Here is a 16,425-nt window from a genome sequence, read left to right on the forward strand (position 1 = left end):
ATCAACATTGCTGGTTACAGACACTGAGTGAATCTACTTTTAATTAGAGAATCAAATCAGGGCGTGCCCTGAGGCCAACCCAGAGGCTAACCCAGAGGCTGCCCTCTGGGTTCTGCCCCCTAACCACTAACAACAGAGTGTGGACACATGAAGGAGCTGCACATGAAAAATCAAGTGTTCACTTAAGTATTCACAGACACCCTGATGGCAATCCGATGTGTTTGTTAGTGTTTGAACATATGTAATACTGACGTTTCCAAACGTTCCAGCTAACAGAGTTCACATGGAGGATGAGAGAATGCCATTGGACTTGCAGTGGGATTCGTTAGCGCTGTTGTTGTGTCAATGTTTGAAGCATCAATCCGAGAGCCTCTGCCTCTCAGCCATGTGCTTTTGCACCTGCATCTGGTTCCTATCCATTACACACCGCAGTGGATTTCATTGTGTCGGTGTATTCTTAGAAGCAGTTTATATGTATACTGGCCTCTGGTGGCATCACAGGTTTGATGAAAAAATCCATATGTTGTTTCCTTTTAGTCATATAAAGCTGTGTTTCCTACTTCTTGTATTGTCTAGCCACCCTACCTTCCTTCCTCAGTGTCATCTAAATTATTACCTTTGTGCTTGGGCCAGCCAACCCACCAATGCAGATGTGTCATCTAAAATGTTAACCTTTTTCCTTGGGTAGCCAACCTACCATCCTCAGAGTCATGTACATGATGACCTTTGTGCTTGGGTCAGCCAACCCACCATTGTAGATGTGTTGACTAAAATGTTAACCTTTTTCCTTGGGTAGCCAACCTACCTTCCTCAGAGTCAAAAGGAAAAAGTCAAAATATCCAAAACTAAAGTCAAAGCCGTTGCATTGTTGTTGAGACTGAAAAGGGTGTGGTCGCCAACGATAAGTGGCATTCCACCCCCAACGTCATCAAGAGTGACAGTCATAGCAGCACACTGCTGCTATGATGGTGTATTAAAACAATCACACATCACAATAGCAGTTTATATTGTTTGAAAGTATGTATGGTTTAAGTTGGAAAGATATTGGATTTCAACAGATGTGACATAGTGAACTAAAGACGGGATCAACGTTACGTTTAAAACAAATGTAATGGCTGTTTAGGATTCTATCCTGCCAGCTGTACAACATTAACAGCAGGGTAGAGACTGGGTGGCCAGGGTGGTGTGGGTATAAATCACTTAGACTGTATAGAATACAGTTTCCACCGATGTACATATGTGTGCATCGGTGGAAATTATCGCAGACTTAAAAAAACATGTCACGGTGAAATTTCAGGAAGGTATGACAAAATTGGTACCGCCCAAGAGTAATGAATGCCTCAATTAACGGTTTTATTGCACAGAATCTGGAGACATTGATGTCTGTGTGTATGTGCGTATTTCTATGTGAGTTTGCATCTAAGCAGCTGTGTGTGTGTGTGTGTGTGTGTGTGTGTGTGTGTGTGTGTGTGTGTGTGTGTGTGTGTGTGTGTGTGTGTGTGTGTGTGTGTGTGTGTAGACCTTGGTCCTCCAGACTGGTGGTGTCCGTGTCAGTGGCTGAGGACCCACCCTCCATGACGGGGCTACCCTGCTCCCAGGACAGGAGCATCTTCTGGGGGTCCACTGTGCTCCTGACACACACACACACACACACACACACACACACACACACACACACACACACACACACACACACACACACACACACACACACACACACACACACACACACACACACACACACACACACACACAAAGATAGTTCAGCGATTCCTTGCATAAATATCAAAGTCCACCAAAATATAATCCAAGGGGTCGGGGATTTGAGGTCTGTATTATTTAAAAAATCTATAAAGGTGTGAATGAATGGACAAGGGGATAATTAAGATGGGAGCAGCATAGTGGCAGCTGGCTGCGGTAAATCTTATCTCTAGAATTGTATCTAACTGATATTAAACGGGGGGCATACTTCAGTCTGTTGACAGAGGGGGCGCTCTTCCAGGTCAGGTGGAGCTGGTCGGAGCTGAATGCCTGGCCCTTCTTTATGGCAAAACCCAGACGACAATACATGGAAACCGCATTCTGGTAGAGGGAAGAGCCGAAGAATAATCAGTTAGCTAGCGCGTCAATACTGTGGTTGTTGCTGTTGTGTTTTCTGATTGGATGATTGTGATCATTTCATAGATACAGGTGCGATTTCAAACTTAGAAACTGTGAATAAACTGGTAGGACGAAAGGCGTTTGCATGTTAACATATAATTATATATTATAAAACTTTATATAAATATATATAAAGTTTTCCCTCCGATCAATCCGTGAAAGAATGAAACCACTAAATCATCAAGTTTATTAAAAACACAAAACTTTGCCTTCCCTTTTCAATTTCATTAGTTAGCAAAACTGGTAATGAGACTTTGATTGCTTTTTAATCATTCAATACCTGCCTAATTACGCAAGGATGTCGACATGATTTGGAATTAATTTAGTTTATATATAGAAAAAGGAAAACTCCTCAGAATAACTAAAATATATAGTAATAAATAGTAATAAATAAAATGTTTCCAGGAATTCCATTGCTAAGGGGAATGCCTGCAACGGCGACCCCCCAGAAATTGACTTCCCCTTGGGATCCAAATCACAGGTCGGGTTCAGTCATTAAGCTGGAGGTTATGCCAATGGGCCTGTGTGACAGCCAGTGAATAGCCAATGAGAGGAAACTAGGTCGAAACCAGTTAGAAAGAGAAACCATCTCAACATCAGAGGGCTATTCACACGCTCCTTTGCCATAAGGCATGCTGGATCTTAAACATTTCATCTTTCTCCCTCTCTTTCTCTGTCCGTGAGAGGAAGAGCGAAAAAAGAATGAAAACGGAAGGAATCTCAACTTGCTTCTCAATGTGCCTTCCTTACCAAACTCAAGGGCATCCATTTCCATTTGATTTCTTTCAAACAAGACAGGAGTACAATTTTAAATGGAAATCAAAACACCAATGATGTTTGCTTATGAAATAATGATATGTGATATTTTACACAGTTGCATCAATTTGTCAATTTAATATCTTATCTATTTGGAGCTCCGATGACCAGGATGATATTACACAAGTAGGAGAAAAAAAAACTATAAACTATGGAAGCATACAGGTCCTTCTCAAAAAATTAGCATATTGTGATAAAGTTCATTCTTTTCCATAATGTAATGATAAAAATTTAACTTTCATATATTTTAGATTCATTGCACACCAACTGAAATATTTCAGGTCTTTTATTGTTTTAATACTGATGATTTTGGCATACAGCTCATGAAAACCCAAAATTCCTATCTCAAAAAATTAGCATATCATGAAAAGGTTCTCTAAACGAGCTATTAACCTAATCATCTGAATCAACGAATTAACTCTAAACACCTGCAAAAGATTCCTGAGGCTTTTAAAAACTCCCAGCCTGGTTCATTACTCAAAACCGCAATCATGGGTAAGACTGCCGACCTGACTGCTGTCCAGAAGGCCATCATTGACACCGTCAAGCAAGAGGGTAAGACACAGAAAGACATTTCTGAACGAATAGGCTGTTCCCAGAGTGCCGTATCAAGGCACCTCAGTGGGAAGTCTGTGGGAAGGAAAAAGTGTGGCAGAAAACGCTGCACGACGAGAAGAGGTGACCGGACCCTGAGGAAGATTGTGGAAAAGGGCCGATTCCAGACCTTGGGGGACCTGCGGAAGCAGTGGACTGAGTCTGGAGTAGAAACATCCAGAGCCACCGTGTACAGGCGTGTGCAGGAAATGGGCTACAGGTGCCACATTCCCCAGGTCAAGCCACTTTTGAACCAGAAACAGCGGCAGAAGCGCCTGACCTGGGCTACAGAGAAGCAGCACTGGACTGTTGCTCAGTGGTCCAAAGTACTTTTTTCGGATGAAAGCAAATTTTGCATGTCATTCGGAAATCAAGGTGCCAGAGTCTGGAGGAAGACTGGGGAGAAGGAAATGCCAAAATGCCTGAAGTCCAGTGTCAAGTACCCACAGTCAGTGATGGTCTGGGGTGCCATGTCAGCTGCTGGTGTTGGTCCACTGTGTTTTATCAAGGGCAGGGTCAATGCAGCTAGCTACCAGGAGATTTTGGAGCACTTCATGCTTCCATCTGCTGAAAAGCTTTATGGAGATGAAGATTTCATTTTTCAGCACGACCTGGCACCTGCTCACAGTGCCAAAACCACTGGTAAATGGTTTACTGACCATGGTATTACTGTGCTCAGTTGGCCTGCCAACTCTCCTGACCTGAACCCCATAGAGAATCTGTGGGATATTGTGAAGAGAAAGTTGAGAGACGGAAGACCCAACACTCTGGATGAGCTTAAGGCCGCTATCGAAGCATCCTGGGCCTCCATAAGACCTCAGCAGTGCCACAGGCTGATTGCCTCCGTGCCACGCCGCATTGAAGCAGTCATTTCTGCAAAAGGATTCCCGACCAAGTATTGAGTGCATAACTGAACATAATTATTTGAAGGTTGACTTTTTTTGTATTAAAAACTCTTTTCTTTCATTGGTCGGATGAAATATGCCAATTTTTTGAGATAGGGATTTTGTGTTTTCATGAGCTGTATGCCAAAATCATCAGTATTAAAACAATAAAAGACCTGAAATATTTCAGTTGGTGTGCAATGAATCTAAAATATATGAAAGTTTAATTTTTATCATTACATTATGGAAAAGAATGAACTTTATCACAATATGCTAATTTTTTGAGAAGGACCTGTATATGTAGCAAAATTCAAATGGCAATGCAATTTGCAATTGAAATGGAAATGCAATTTGCAATTCAATAAGAAATTACATTATGCAATTTAATAATATAATTTGTAAATACGTTATTCAAAGTGTATTTTAATATGCAAAGTGAATAATAAATAAAAATAGAATAACACTTTGTCAATTTTTTTTAGTTCCTTTATTCAAATTGAAAAGCTAGCGTCCCCGTGATTGCATTGCACTTCGCCAAGCTCCGTCCGTTGCAAAATTCAAATGACATTTCAATCCATAAAACCCTTTGCAAAAGATTTTGCAAAACGTTTTGTAAAAGATTATGCAAAACGCTTTGCAAAAGATTTAGCAAAACGTTTGGCGGATTGAAATGTAATTTGAATTTTGCAACACACGGAGCGCGGCGAAAGTTTTACAAAAATAATAAGGTGAAAAGACGGCGGCGGAGCTGCTGCGGGGGGCCTCTGCAGCTCTAGATAAGCAGCGGGATGCAGGGTCCGAAACAGCGACCAACATGCCTGCACCGGATCGCACCGGTGAAGGGTGCGCAAACCGCGTGTGCTACTTTACTGGAATAATTAGTCAGGGGCCTTATCTCCCTTGGACGATCTGTAGGTATGCTTTGTTGATCTGAATAAACGTTGTCTCGAGTGATACTGCCTGCCTGGTCTCACATTGATTCTCGAGCTCACTGCTTTGCTTAGAGACGATCCAGAGAAAGAGACTACACATCAGGCGACCGAAATGATAGTGAAAGATCGAATAACATAATTTTAGTTTGGGTTGTAGGCAGTGGAGGGAAACACATTAGGTGTTGAATAACTGGTGTAATGGCCTCTTCTTAATGGAAACGAGACAAATACCATGGTCTATAATAACATGGACAGTCGGGTCACAAGTTGATCTGGCTGCCTCCTGCTCTTAGGAAGTCTAGTAGTACTTTTTAGTACTGCAGCTGATCAAGTCTTGTGGCTGAACGGCACGATGGAATGGAATCTCATCTTGAAAGACCCCCAGTAAATGGAATGAGTTCGAATCCCAAGTGAATGTGCAATGAAATCACGAGGAAGCTATAGCTTATCAATTGGAATAATGGAACTCCAAATTTTATTGAGGATTTCATTGTCACTTTGCATATTAAAATACACTTTGCATAACGTTCATTTCATTATTAAATTGCATAATGAATTGTCAATATTGCAAATTGCATTGCCATTTGAATTTTGCTACATATATGCTTCCATAGTAAACGCCCATTGGTTAATGTAAGATTCAATTTGTCAGATCCATTCAGGTTTTTTATTGTTCAATTACATTTTACACTTACACGCTTTTCACTATGTCCCACCAGGCATGGAACCATATTAATGTGAACCAGTAAGCCCATCAGACACATTGTGGGAACACCCGTTAAAACAGAGCATTATCGTACAGATGAGACATAAGCTAAATGCTACAATACAACCTTCCTCTTCCTCATCACTCTCTCAGAGGTCAGTGAAGAGTGTTTACCCACCTTAACCAAGCCCTGGTCAATCTCCAGTACGTTGGCCAGCTGAGAATCAGGGTAAGAGAGGAGTACAGAACGACAGAAGGGAGGGACACAACAAAAGAAACCAATTAAAACCTATTTATGGAACCAAGAAAGAAGCAGTTCACATGATCGATACGCACACAAACCAGCGGACGATGGTCAGACCAACAACAGTTAACGGGGCGAGATATGCGACCACAGCAATAGATAAGAGCCTACCTCTGACACGTTGGTCTGCTCGTCAATTGAAACAAAGATTTTATAAAGGAGTGTTTCGAAGTAATCGCCCTGGACTCGGTTCATCACGAAGCCCTCGAGCGGGGGCACTGAGGGGGACAGAGACGTTACACTAAGTGAGCGTTGTTGTGGTCTCCGGTCTGCAGCTTAGGCCGGATCGATGAGACACCCATTTCCCATGATTGTGAATTAGATAGTGCTTAAAGGCTAATCAGGATGATAACTGGTGCTACAGAAGCAAGTTATTACTTAAATGCAACAAGAACACACACATGCATGAATCTGTACACAGTACACACACAAACACACACCTGAGATGCAGCTGTCCTCAGATATAGGGACATCTAGATAGATGAAGCCACGGTTGTATAGACCTAGGTGAAGACAAAGATAATAGATTAGAATTTATTCTGTTTGTATGAATATGCTCCTGTGACCGTGTCCAACATCATAGGGTCTCGTTCTCCAACCTAGAGGTGTCACTACAGTCCAGCTGCACTCCGTTTAAGAGCGCCGATCCTGATGGGTTTTCCAGATCATTCTTTTCAGCGCTGACGGAAGTAGGCCGCTTGTAGTGAGCTGCGAGATTAATCGTTTTTTAATTGTAATTCGAATTTATGGTTTCGGACAATTTTTTAAAAAGAAAATCGATTATTAAAGGGGACATTATGAAAACAACTCTTTTCCTGAGATTTGGGGTGTTGTTTTGGATTTCTGGTGCTCCCACACGCATTCAAACTTTGAAATAAGTCTGTACATGATTTTTTCAGTGAGATATGCATTTCTGAAGGTACCCCACCTTCAGTACCAAACGAGCGAGTCAGTTTGGGTGCCCCCTCCTATGTAGGAAGGAGGCACATTTGAATATACTTCCCACTTCCCCACCCCCGTCCAATCAGAGCATAGATACGATTTTGTGGACCAGCGGACAAGCGCTGGGAGGAGATGTTCGAGCATTTCAGAAGAAGGGAAATGCCATACAAAAATAGATGTCTAATTTGTAAGTTTGCCATGTGACTGCCTGGCAGGGCATCCGGGGGAGCTGCCACGAGCTCCCCCCGCCGGTGATGCCGGACTGCTGCCAAAGCTCTGGCGGCAGTCCGATAGCTCTGGCAGGGGATGTTCGTGGCAGTCCAGCCACAGCTCGGGAGAACTATCCCTTTCTCCTCCATATCGCGGTTCAATCTGGACTTCAGAGAGTCAAAGCCAAAGTTCCTTTCCCCCAATTCTTCTCAACCATGGCCGAGACAACCCCCACTACGAGTCTTTACTTATTGTGGAAGTACCAGAGACTGGAACTCATATACTATGTTTACTTGTTGGGAAAACACCATTATATGTCTTCAAATTTATTTTTTTAAATGAACTATTTAAAAAAAAAGCTAAATATCAACATTTCAGCATGCGCTCAAAAAAGTGTGTGTAGAGTTTGCTTAAAGTCTGTGGCAACCAAAAGCAGCAGCACAACACATTTATCCCAATATCTTAAACTGAAGCACGCAGCAGAGTGGGAGATGTTTGTCATTTATTTTGCTTTTGTTAATCATTGCTTGTCTTCAAATTAAATCCAAACTTAAGATATATGTATATATATTTGTCATTTGTAGAAAAGAAATATTAAAATCGATAATTGGGTTTGGTTAGGAAAAAGCAGAGATTTTATTTGTATGGAAAATCTCCCAGCCCTAGCTTGTAGGCTGGTTCTAGTTCACCCAACGCTGTCAACAAAAGTGTCGGAGAAGCTTAATGTGAAAATCGGCCTACTCCGTCCTTTCACTAAAGGATCCAATGCATTCAGCAGATTCAAATGAAATGGATTTTCACTTTTTAAAATAGTGTAGTGGATTGCAGTTGGTGGAAAAGGGGAATTATGATAATTTTTTATGCGTTGGAGGGTATTTCCCATACCTTACCTAAAATAAAGTAAACTATCCCCCATTCCGAGAAAGCTGGTATCCAAAACGAAGCTCTTGCGATACAACTGCACAAAGTCATGTTATTAAAGGCCACCGATATTGACGTACTGAAATGCATTAACACTGGCTTCAGCGCAGACTCCTCTCAAAATTAATAATTAATACACATAAATTAGCAATAATTATAGGTCTGTGAATGTAGTTTGCAACTATGGATGCATTAAGGGCCGTTTGTTGAAAAAATTAATAGGCTTAATAGGCAAGCAGGGACTTTGACCAAAGCTGATGATTCCCGATTGTGTTTTGTTTAACTAATTTATTCACAGGCTAGAGTCACCTAAAACAACCTTGGTGTGATTAAGTCGCTTTTTCACAAAACGTAAATACTACTGGCACTGTCACGTTAAAATTGTACCGGGGGCGAAAATTGTACCGGTCTACGTCATCAGTTGTTGACAAATTCCAAACCTGCCTGGCAACAGACGACGCGATCGTCTGTTGCCTGGCAACGGGCGATCGCGTCGAATGACGTAGGAAGGTTCTTGAACATTCGCGAACTTTCATGCTCGTTCATTGCACTCCTTCATTGAGCGTGACAAAACAGGTTTTTGAAACCTGCTTTAAACACTCAGTTTACTAGCTAAATTCGATTAAACAATTCAATACAATACAAATATAAAGTAAAAACAAGTGTTATCTAGCGATCCGTTATCTGTATTATGTTATTTGGTGTTCGGCAACATAAGCGCGAATGGTTTTTGAAACCTGCCTTAAACACTCAGTTTACTAGCTAAATTCGATTAAACAATTCAATACAATACAAATATAAAGTAAAAACACGTGTTATCTAGCGATCCGTTATCTGTATTATGTTATTTCGTCTTTGGAAACATGAGCTGAATGTTTTTTGAAACCTGCCCGGCAACGGACAACCCAATCAAATCAGTTGTCAAGTTGTCAACAACTGATGACGTAGGCCGGTACAATTTTCGCCCCCGGTACAATTTTAACGTGACAGCACCATTCAAATACAGGCCAGCCCAGCAGAATGGTTGGATGAGGAGGGTGGTTGCTCAGCTGGCTGCAGATTCACCGATTGTTGCTACTAGATCAGAACAGTGGATGGTTAAAGAAAAGAGAGAGGTACTCACTAAGGACCACATTATACTCCATTGATCCGAGCAGCTGGGGACCTGTATCTATCATCTTATCAATGGCCTTCTTTTCGGCCGGGGAGCAGATCTGCAATCAGACAGCAAAGGAGGACCGTGAGAGAGAGAGCGAGAGAGAATAAGCACCCCAAGCGGGCCCCAGTTGCCTTGAAGTGGCAGAAAAGGTCATTTTAATCAGAGCCCTTGAATTTGAAGATTGCCCAAAAATTCCATATTGCTAGAGGGATTTTTTCCCCACAGTGGAAAATGCAGTTTGCAGGGACATTCGTTTAAAGCAAATAGATTTTTCTATGGTTGCATTAGACATGTAATTGATGCAACAACGGGAACTGAGATATTAAAACAGCTCCTGAATGAATGTTAGAATACATCACTACAATAAAAAAAGGTGTTGAGGTGTTGGGGCAGGATGGTGTAGAGCAGGATGTGGTCGGGCATTATATGTCCCTGCAATTCTGTTGTGCACATACATTTAATTATTTTATTCATATAAATTTGTAATGACTTTTAATTAAAAATGCTTAATAAGAGTTACAATCATATATTTTCTTTAATCCAATCTAATGTTATGCTATAGTTAAGACTTGACAGAATGTCCTCGACCCGCAAAGGTATTCAGAATTTCTTATGTGGCCCCCAATGAAAAATTATTGTAGGGGCTAGGGTGTTAGGGGCCCAGGGAAAGCCGACCGCGCTGAACCCCAAATGTCCGCTCCCCTCATGGATTAGACCTTTGTTCCAAGGTGATTTGGATAAAACTGTGATAGTATTTAGAGGTTTGATATCGTCGCAAAAAACAAAGTCACCTTCCAAGGTTGACATACAATCACTTAAAGATCTCTATAGGTTTGGGAGACGTGAATCTTGGGAATCTCAATAAAAGGATCCCAAATGTTGGAACAATAAGGCCTTCCTCCTACCCTGATGTCGTCCTCGGTGATGAAGCCGGTCTGGGCCACCCACCACGGCTCAACCGAGATCTCCACCGGCTTGGCGGGCAGCAGGTCCCGGGCTGTTTTCCTGCGGAAGAATTTCTGGCGAGCAATGAGAGATAGAGAGAGATAAAAGGGTGGGGGAGGGGGGAGGAAAAGTGGGTGAGCTGAGGTTCAAACACGGAGGGAAGAGAAAAACACCACCCGGTTGGCAGTGGAATTCAACAGCACTATATGAGTGGATGAATAGCAGGAAACAGAACGTTTCTTACCTTAGAAGATCTGCACTGGTTCATCAGGTCGATGTACTGGTTTCTCCCGATGCCCAGCAGCCTCAGACCTGGGGATGAGTTTGGTTGAGTCAAATAAATGCCCCATGGTCACTCTCAATGATTACTGTGTGTACACATGCGCAAAACACTACAGCCAATCCATGCTGCAGCCCTGCTAGCAGGAAAGTATCTTTGGCATTTTTAAATTACAGACCCTCAGGACAAATTGACAGCCTCATATTGGTAAGTTATTTTGATTGGAGAAGGCACCCAGTGGCCAGGAGAGTGTCTCATTCCATCTCTCCAGTGGCACACCATCACTTACTACTAACAGAACAATAAGAGGGCTGTAGGGATTACTCTGTGAGTGTGCCTCTCTCTCTCTCTCTCTCTCTCTCTCTCTCTCTCTCTCTCTCTCTCTCCCTCTCTCTCTCTCTCTCGAAACGCAGACAATATGATTTCAATCTTTTCAGAGAAATGTTATGTTGTTTTTACAATACGAGTTACAAAACTTGACAAATAACAAGCTCAGTTGTGTATGGTCTCCGTGTACAGTACCGTTTTATAGAACATTCTGAAGCTGTTCACAACAAAATCATAAATGATCTCAGGAAGATATTAGCAGGGTTTGTATCTTGACCTTAAGGAAAGATACAGAAAAGTAGCATTTTTTCATGTTGACTCATTCTCGATGGAAAAATGAAATAACAGTATCCTCCTGGCGTAGCCGAGTGAAACCCTGTGTGGACTCCAGAGCTCTCCAAACCTCTCTGTAGATAAACGCACTCCAAGCATCGCAAACGTTACTGCAAAATCAAACGCTGCTTTGAGTCACCAGATGAAAGCCCGGCAGGGTCAAACTGTTCAAGGTCAGCGTTCCCAGACTTGTTCTGAGGCGTCGGTACCGCATCACGCGCCAGATTCTATTTCTTATTTGAGTGAGATGCGGACTGCGCTAAAGAGATGAAAGCCCAGTAGACGTTTCAGGCTGACAGGAAAGAGTATGAGAAAAGTTCTGAAGTGAAGGAGATGGGGGGGAAACTCACAGTCAGCAGCAGTGAAGTTGGGCAGTGAGTCGTAGCTCTTCTCGCTGTTCATGATGTCCTGGAGGGAAAGGGGAGAATTAAACCAATTTCTTCATCTCAATCCCTTATGTGCGTCTCCTTTCTCTGATTAATACCAGGATTAAGATAAGGCTGCTGCACTCCTTCATGTTCCACACTTTAGTTCGTTAAATTAAACAGAAAAAATGCTGTGGCCCTGGGCAGTGTAAGCGGTTTACATCGGTAGTGTTGGCATGAATAAGCTCAACTGAAATACTACGAGTTGTAAATCTTCAGAGAGAGAACTGTAATAGAACAAGAGAACAATGCGTGTATCACAGTATAAATCAATGTTCCTGTCTTAGCTACTCATAATAAAGTTGCTATGGCAGGAATATAATTTCCTTATATTTTTAATATTGGTCAATCAATTCTTTATAGTACAATGCAGTTCAACGTGAAAAAGGATGAGAACGGATGAACAGGTCAGAGTTCACATTAAATAAGAGCCTGTTGGCGTCATGCTTATCGGCTCATCAACAAAGACCGATAAACAGTGCAAAGAGCTCACATTCTCCATGGTGTCAGTGTATTTCAATCACGGCCAGTTGTAGCAGAGATTTATTCAGAGTCTGAGTGACACCTAGTGCCCAACTAAGATCAAATCACCTGAGGGGTATTCTTGCCAACCAGAGTCCACAACAAGACATTTAATATCAGGTGAGCATGACGGCATACATGTGTGAACAGTCATGCCTAAGTAGAGAGGATGTAACCGATGTTTTGATTCACTTCAGTTCTTTAGTCCAATTCCTTGCATCTAGAATGGCTAAAAAATGTTTTTTGGAGCTCTGGTCTCGACATAGATAACACAAGCACCTATATTTAGGCTTCCTGGTTATGTCAGGTGAGGGATTGATTAACTAATACCATTTAAAGGGGTGGTTTGTTCATAAATTGACTAGAATAAGTTTAGCCTTTTGATCATAGAATAGAAAATCTATCTGAGATATCAATTTGTTTTTAAGCATGTTCAAAATGCAGTGGAATGAATTATTGTTTCATGGCCTAGTTATTATGTTATGTTAGTTGATGTATTAAGTGATGTTGCTAGGCACGCGTCCTGCGTCCCTGACGCATTAAAATCTGAAAGGACGCACTAAACTCACTATCCATGCGTCCCGGGGACGCATCTCATTTTCCCCATGAAAAACGATACATTGTGAACATTAAACAACTCGTGTTTAATCACAGTAACTGGCCAAAGAAACCTTCTTGTGAGCAGATCGGACAAGCGCTGTTTCAACCCTCTGCGCATCTACTTGGCGCAGACGTGATCCCCTGTACAAGGTATCGCGACATGCTAATTTAGCCGCTACCAAAACAACTAGCTCGTCACCGCTGATTTCATTTCAACAATTAAAATACAAACTTCATAGTAAATAAACCCACGTTTCCACTGCTCGATGCTGTGCTCATTCGTGTCGAATGAGCAAATCAAACAGGATTTTTTTGGCAATCCTTCTGATTGAATATATGTACATTTATGACAAAATCGTGAGGACTAGGCTTGTGACACACACACACACACAAATGTGGCGCTCGCGCGGTAATAGCTCATTGGCGCCACCTAGTGATCATTATGTGCAAATGCACAGCCTCTCATTAAAATGACTTGGGGGTCATTTGACCCCTCTTGCGGCGCTAGGAGTAAGTAAAAATGGCCCGGCGTTTCTAGTGTTAAACATGAACGGTTGAGTACTCCAGCTCTAACCATATCATACCACCATCAAGGAGTTTAACACTATTAATTTAATTTAAGAAATAGAATAATAATAAAAAAGAAACACATTTTTTAAACTGGGGAGTCGACTCGGGACCCATTGAATTTCTCAGGGACCCACCCAACTCGCCACCTGTGGGTCCCGGGGACTCACTACATTGAAAACCTATCAACATCACTGTACTGTATATTGCTTAATTCTTTCCCAGTAGTGCAAGTTTCCATGATTAAGGGATTTATTTGAACACACACCTCTGGAAGGGCATTATTGCTTTAACTTGGGATAGTATTTGTTGTGTATTAATAGAATGAGCTTTGAATCCATAATTGTATTCTCCATTTCGGAATGGTTCTGAGAATGGTTATCTCTGAAGAAGATTTAGATGAGACCGAAAGACTAGGATTTTAAAATATAACCAAAACCAGTCTCAATCTCCTCTGACCAGTAAGAAACACAAAGTTTAGGTTGTGCTGCTTTAGCCCCCCAAGGGCCAGGCTGAAATAAACTAACAACTAGAGTTTCTGCAGTTGGCGTTTCAATGAGAGAGGTCCAGGGGAAAAACAGGGCTACGCCACTCAACAGACTGGAACCAAAGCCTGGTGGGTTTCTCTGTCAGTGCATATCATTTCAATAACTTAAAGTTGCTTTGGAAGAAACCATCTGCCAAAGTTTACTCTATGCATTCATATATTTAGGCCATTTAACGTATCCAAAGTCACTGTTTATTTTCTCTGATGCATGTAATTTATGAGCTGGTGGGGGTTAGGCCTCAAGGAGCCCGCCATACACTAGGGTTTGAACCCAGAGCATTTTGTCTGCATAGTTATTCTATTGCGAGTACGTCCTTACCTCCATGATCCCTATGTAGTAGGAGAAGGGGGTGACGCGCAGGCCCTTCACCATGATGTCAGACAGGTGGTAGGGGTACAGCATCAGGTGGTCCCGGCTGTACTTCAGCAGCTCCTCATAGTATTTACGCTCATCCTTCCTCACGTGACGCACTACACACACACACACACACACACACACACACACACACACACACACACACCTCTTTATTGTTGGTATTTGCGTGTATAAAAAGGGGTACTGAAACCTTGCTGAAGATCATTTCATCACACAAAAACTTATATAAAGAGACAAGCTAAATATAGGTGGATTCATTTCGCTACAACCTTTCTGGTGTCGGGAATAATAGGATTGATATAATTTAGGGTATAACGGGTGTGGATTATATTATAGGTACAAATGTAATCTTTCATGGTGGCCCATCAAGACCCATTTACATGTGTAGTAAATGTGCTCACCTAGGTTATTGCGGAATCGCAGCTGGTTGCGGATACTGTACAGCAGGACATGTTTCTCATACTCCCGCTGAGAGTTTCCCAAACTCTGCAGAAAGAAAAGGAAGGAATGCACATTTCAGCAGGTCATCGGTAATCGGAGATGTGATTTATCCGATGGAATATGAGCGGAATTCAAATCCGCTCAATTCAGTCTCACATTGAACATCTCAAGCTCCAATAAATAAAACGTATTGGAGCTACAATCCATGTCATTAACAGCATCACGGTAGCGGCTACAGAATGCATTGATATATATCGACATTGTGGAGAAAAGTCTTGATGCTATATAATGAAGAACTGTGAACCGGTGATCATGTGACGACTCGAGTCTAAAGACATTGACCTGCTCCCTTTAATAAAGACATGCTCCCTTTAATAAAACATGGCTACGCTCCCTTTAATAAAGACATGGTCCCTATATTAAAGACATGGTCCCTATAATAAAGACATGGTCCCTATAATAAAACATGGCTCTGCTCCCTATAATAAAGACATGCTCCCTATATTAAAGACATGGTTCCTATATTATAGACAAACTCCCTATATTAAAGACATGGTCCCTATATTAAAACGCATGGTCCCTATAATAAAGACATTCTCCCTATAATAAAGACATGCTCCCTATAATATAGACATGGCTTTGCTCCCTAGAATAAAATAAATAATGTTGATTTATTCGGTTCAATGCATGCATCCTTCTTGTGCATGTTGTCTCGAAACTGACAGCTGGTTCGATCGCACAGCACGGTGTCCTTCCCTGACAGGTTAATATATCATATAAGGGACAAGATAGTACCTGCTTGACGTTTGCTGGTATCTTGCTCCACGGGTCGTTCTGCCTGATGTGGAACTCAACGTCCGTGTTCATAGCTCCTAGTGGGCTAAACGCTGTTGTGTTCAGATGTCCGGACACACGGGCTGCTGGGTGGGTCCACAGAGACCGTACCCCCTGTACCCCCCGATAATTGACAGTGGAAGACAAATTGGGTTTATACAAATAAAAACACCGCGTCTGAGGGTTATGCTCTTCTTCAATAATGCCAACTTCCGTGTTGTATTGTCGAGCGTCACGAGCGTCATGCTGTTGGCCTTATTCGTCACTTCCGCCCAGTGCGTGACTGACGTGATGTCAATGAAGTGCAGATAATTAGTAGCTCTATAATGGATTCGATCAGGGGTTCTCAACCTTTTTGTTTCCAAGGACGGGCATATTCATGTAAAAATTTTGGAGGACCAGTAGTCAATTTTGAATGCCTTCATTTTTAAACAAAGGATGTGGCTGTTTTTCAAGATGGTTCATGTCATATTCACAACGAAAAACACTGTTAATATCATTAACGGTTGTTAAAACACCTGTAAAGCGGAGTGATACATGTATAGTGCAAATGTGCAAATGTTATTAAGCTAGTGTGTTTATGTGTTGCTTGGCAACAGT

At 41.9% G+C, this 16,425-nt stretch overlaps 1 protein-coding gene across 2 annotated transcripts in view; it reads right to left on the reverse strand.

Annotated features, from left to right (window-relative positions):
- Positions 1 to 16,069, reverse strand: part of fam91a1 (family with sequence similarity 91 member A1) — a 35,863-nt gene extending 19,794 nt beyond the window's left edge. For both annotated transcript variants that reach the window (XM_030347104.1, XM_030347103.1), the window contains exons 1-12: positions 15,787 to 16,069; positions 14,952 to 15,036; positions 14,494 to 14,645; positions 11,864 to 11,921; positions 10,818 to 10,885; positions 10,534 to 10,647; positions 9,593 to 9,683; positions 6,837 to 6,899; positions 6,508 to 6,614; positions 6,271 to 6,309; positions 1,970 to 2,082; positions 1,522 to 1,631 (exon numbers count right to left, since the gene is read on the reverse strand). In XM_030347104.1, the coding sequence (XP_030202964.1) occupies positions 1,522 to 1,631; positions 1,970 to 2,082; positions 6,271 to 6,309; positions 6,508 to 6,614; positions 6,837 to 6,899; positions 9,593 to 9,683; positions 10,534 to 10,647; positions 10,818 to 10,885; positions 11,864 to 11,921; positions 14,494 to 14,645; positions 14,952 to 15,036; positions 15,787 to 15,858 (1,072 nt within the window). In that variant the 5' untranslated portion in view covers positions 15,859 to 16,069. The remainder of the gene's footprint in view (positions 1 to 1,521; positions 1,632 to 1,969; positions 2,083 to 6,270; positions 6,310 to 6,507; positions 6,615 to 6,836; positions 6,900 to 9,592; positions 9,684 to 10,533; positions 10,648 to 10,817; positions 10,886 to 11,863; positions 11,922 to 14,493; positions 14,646 to 14,951; positions 15,037 to 15,786) is intronic.
- Positions 16,070 to 16,425: the final 356 nt, after the last annotated feature.

The sequence above is a fragment of the Gadus morhua genome, chromosome 22 (genome assembly GCF_902167405.1).
Source record: "Gadus morhua chromosome 22, gadMor3.0, whole genome shotgun sequence".
Classification (NCBI taxonomy): Eukaryota; Metazoa; Chordata; class Actinopteri; order Gadiformes; family Gadidae; genus Gadus; species Gadus morhua.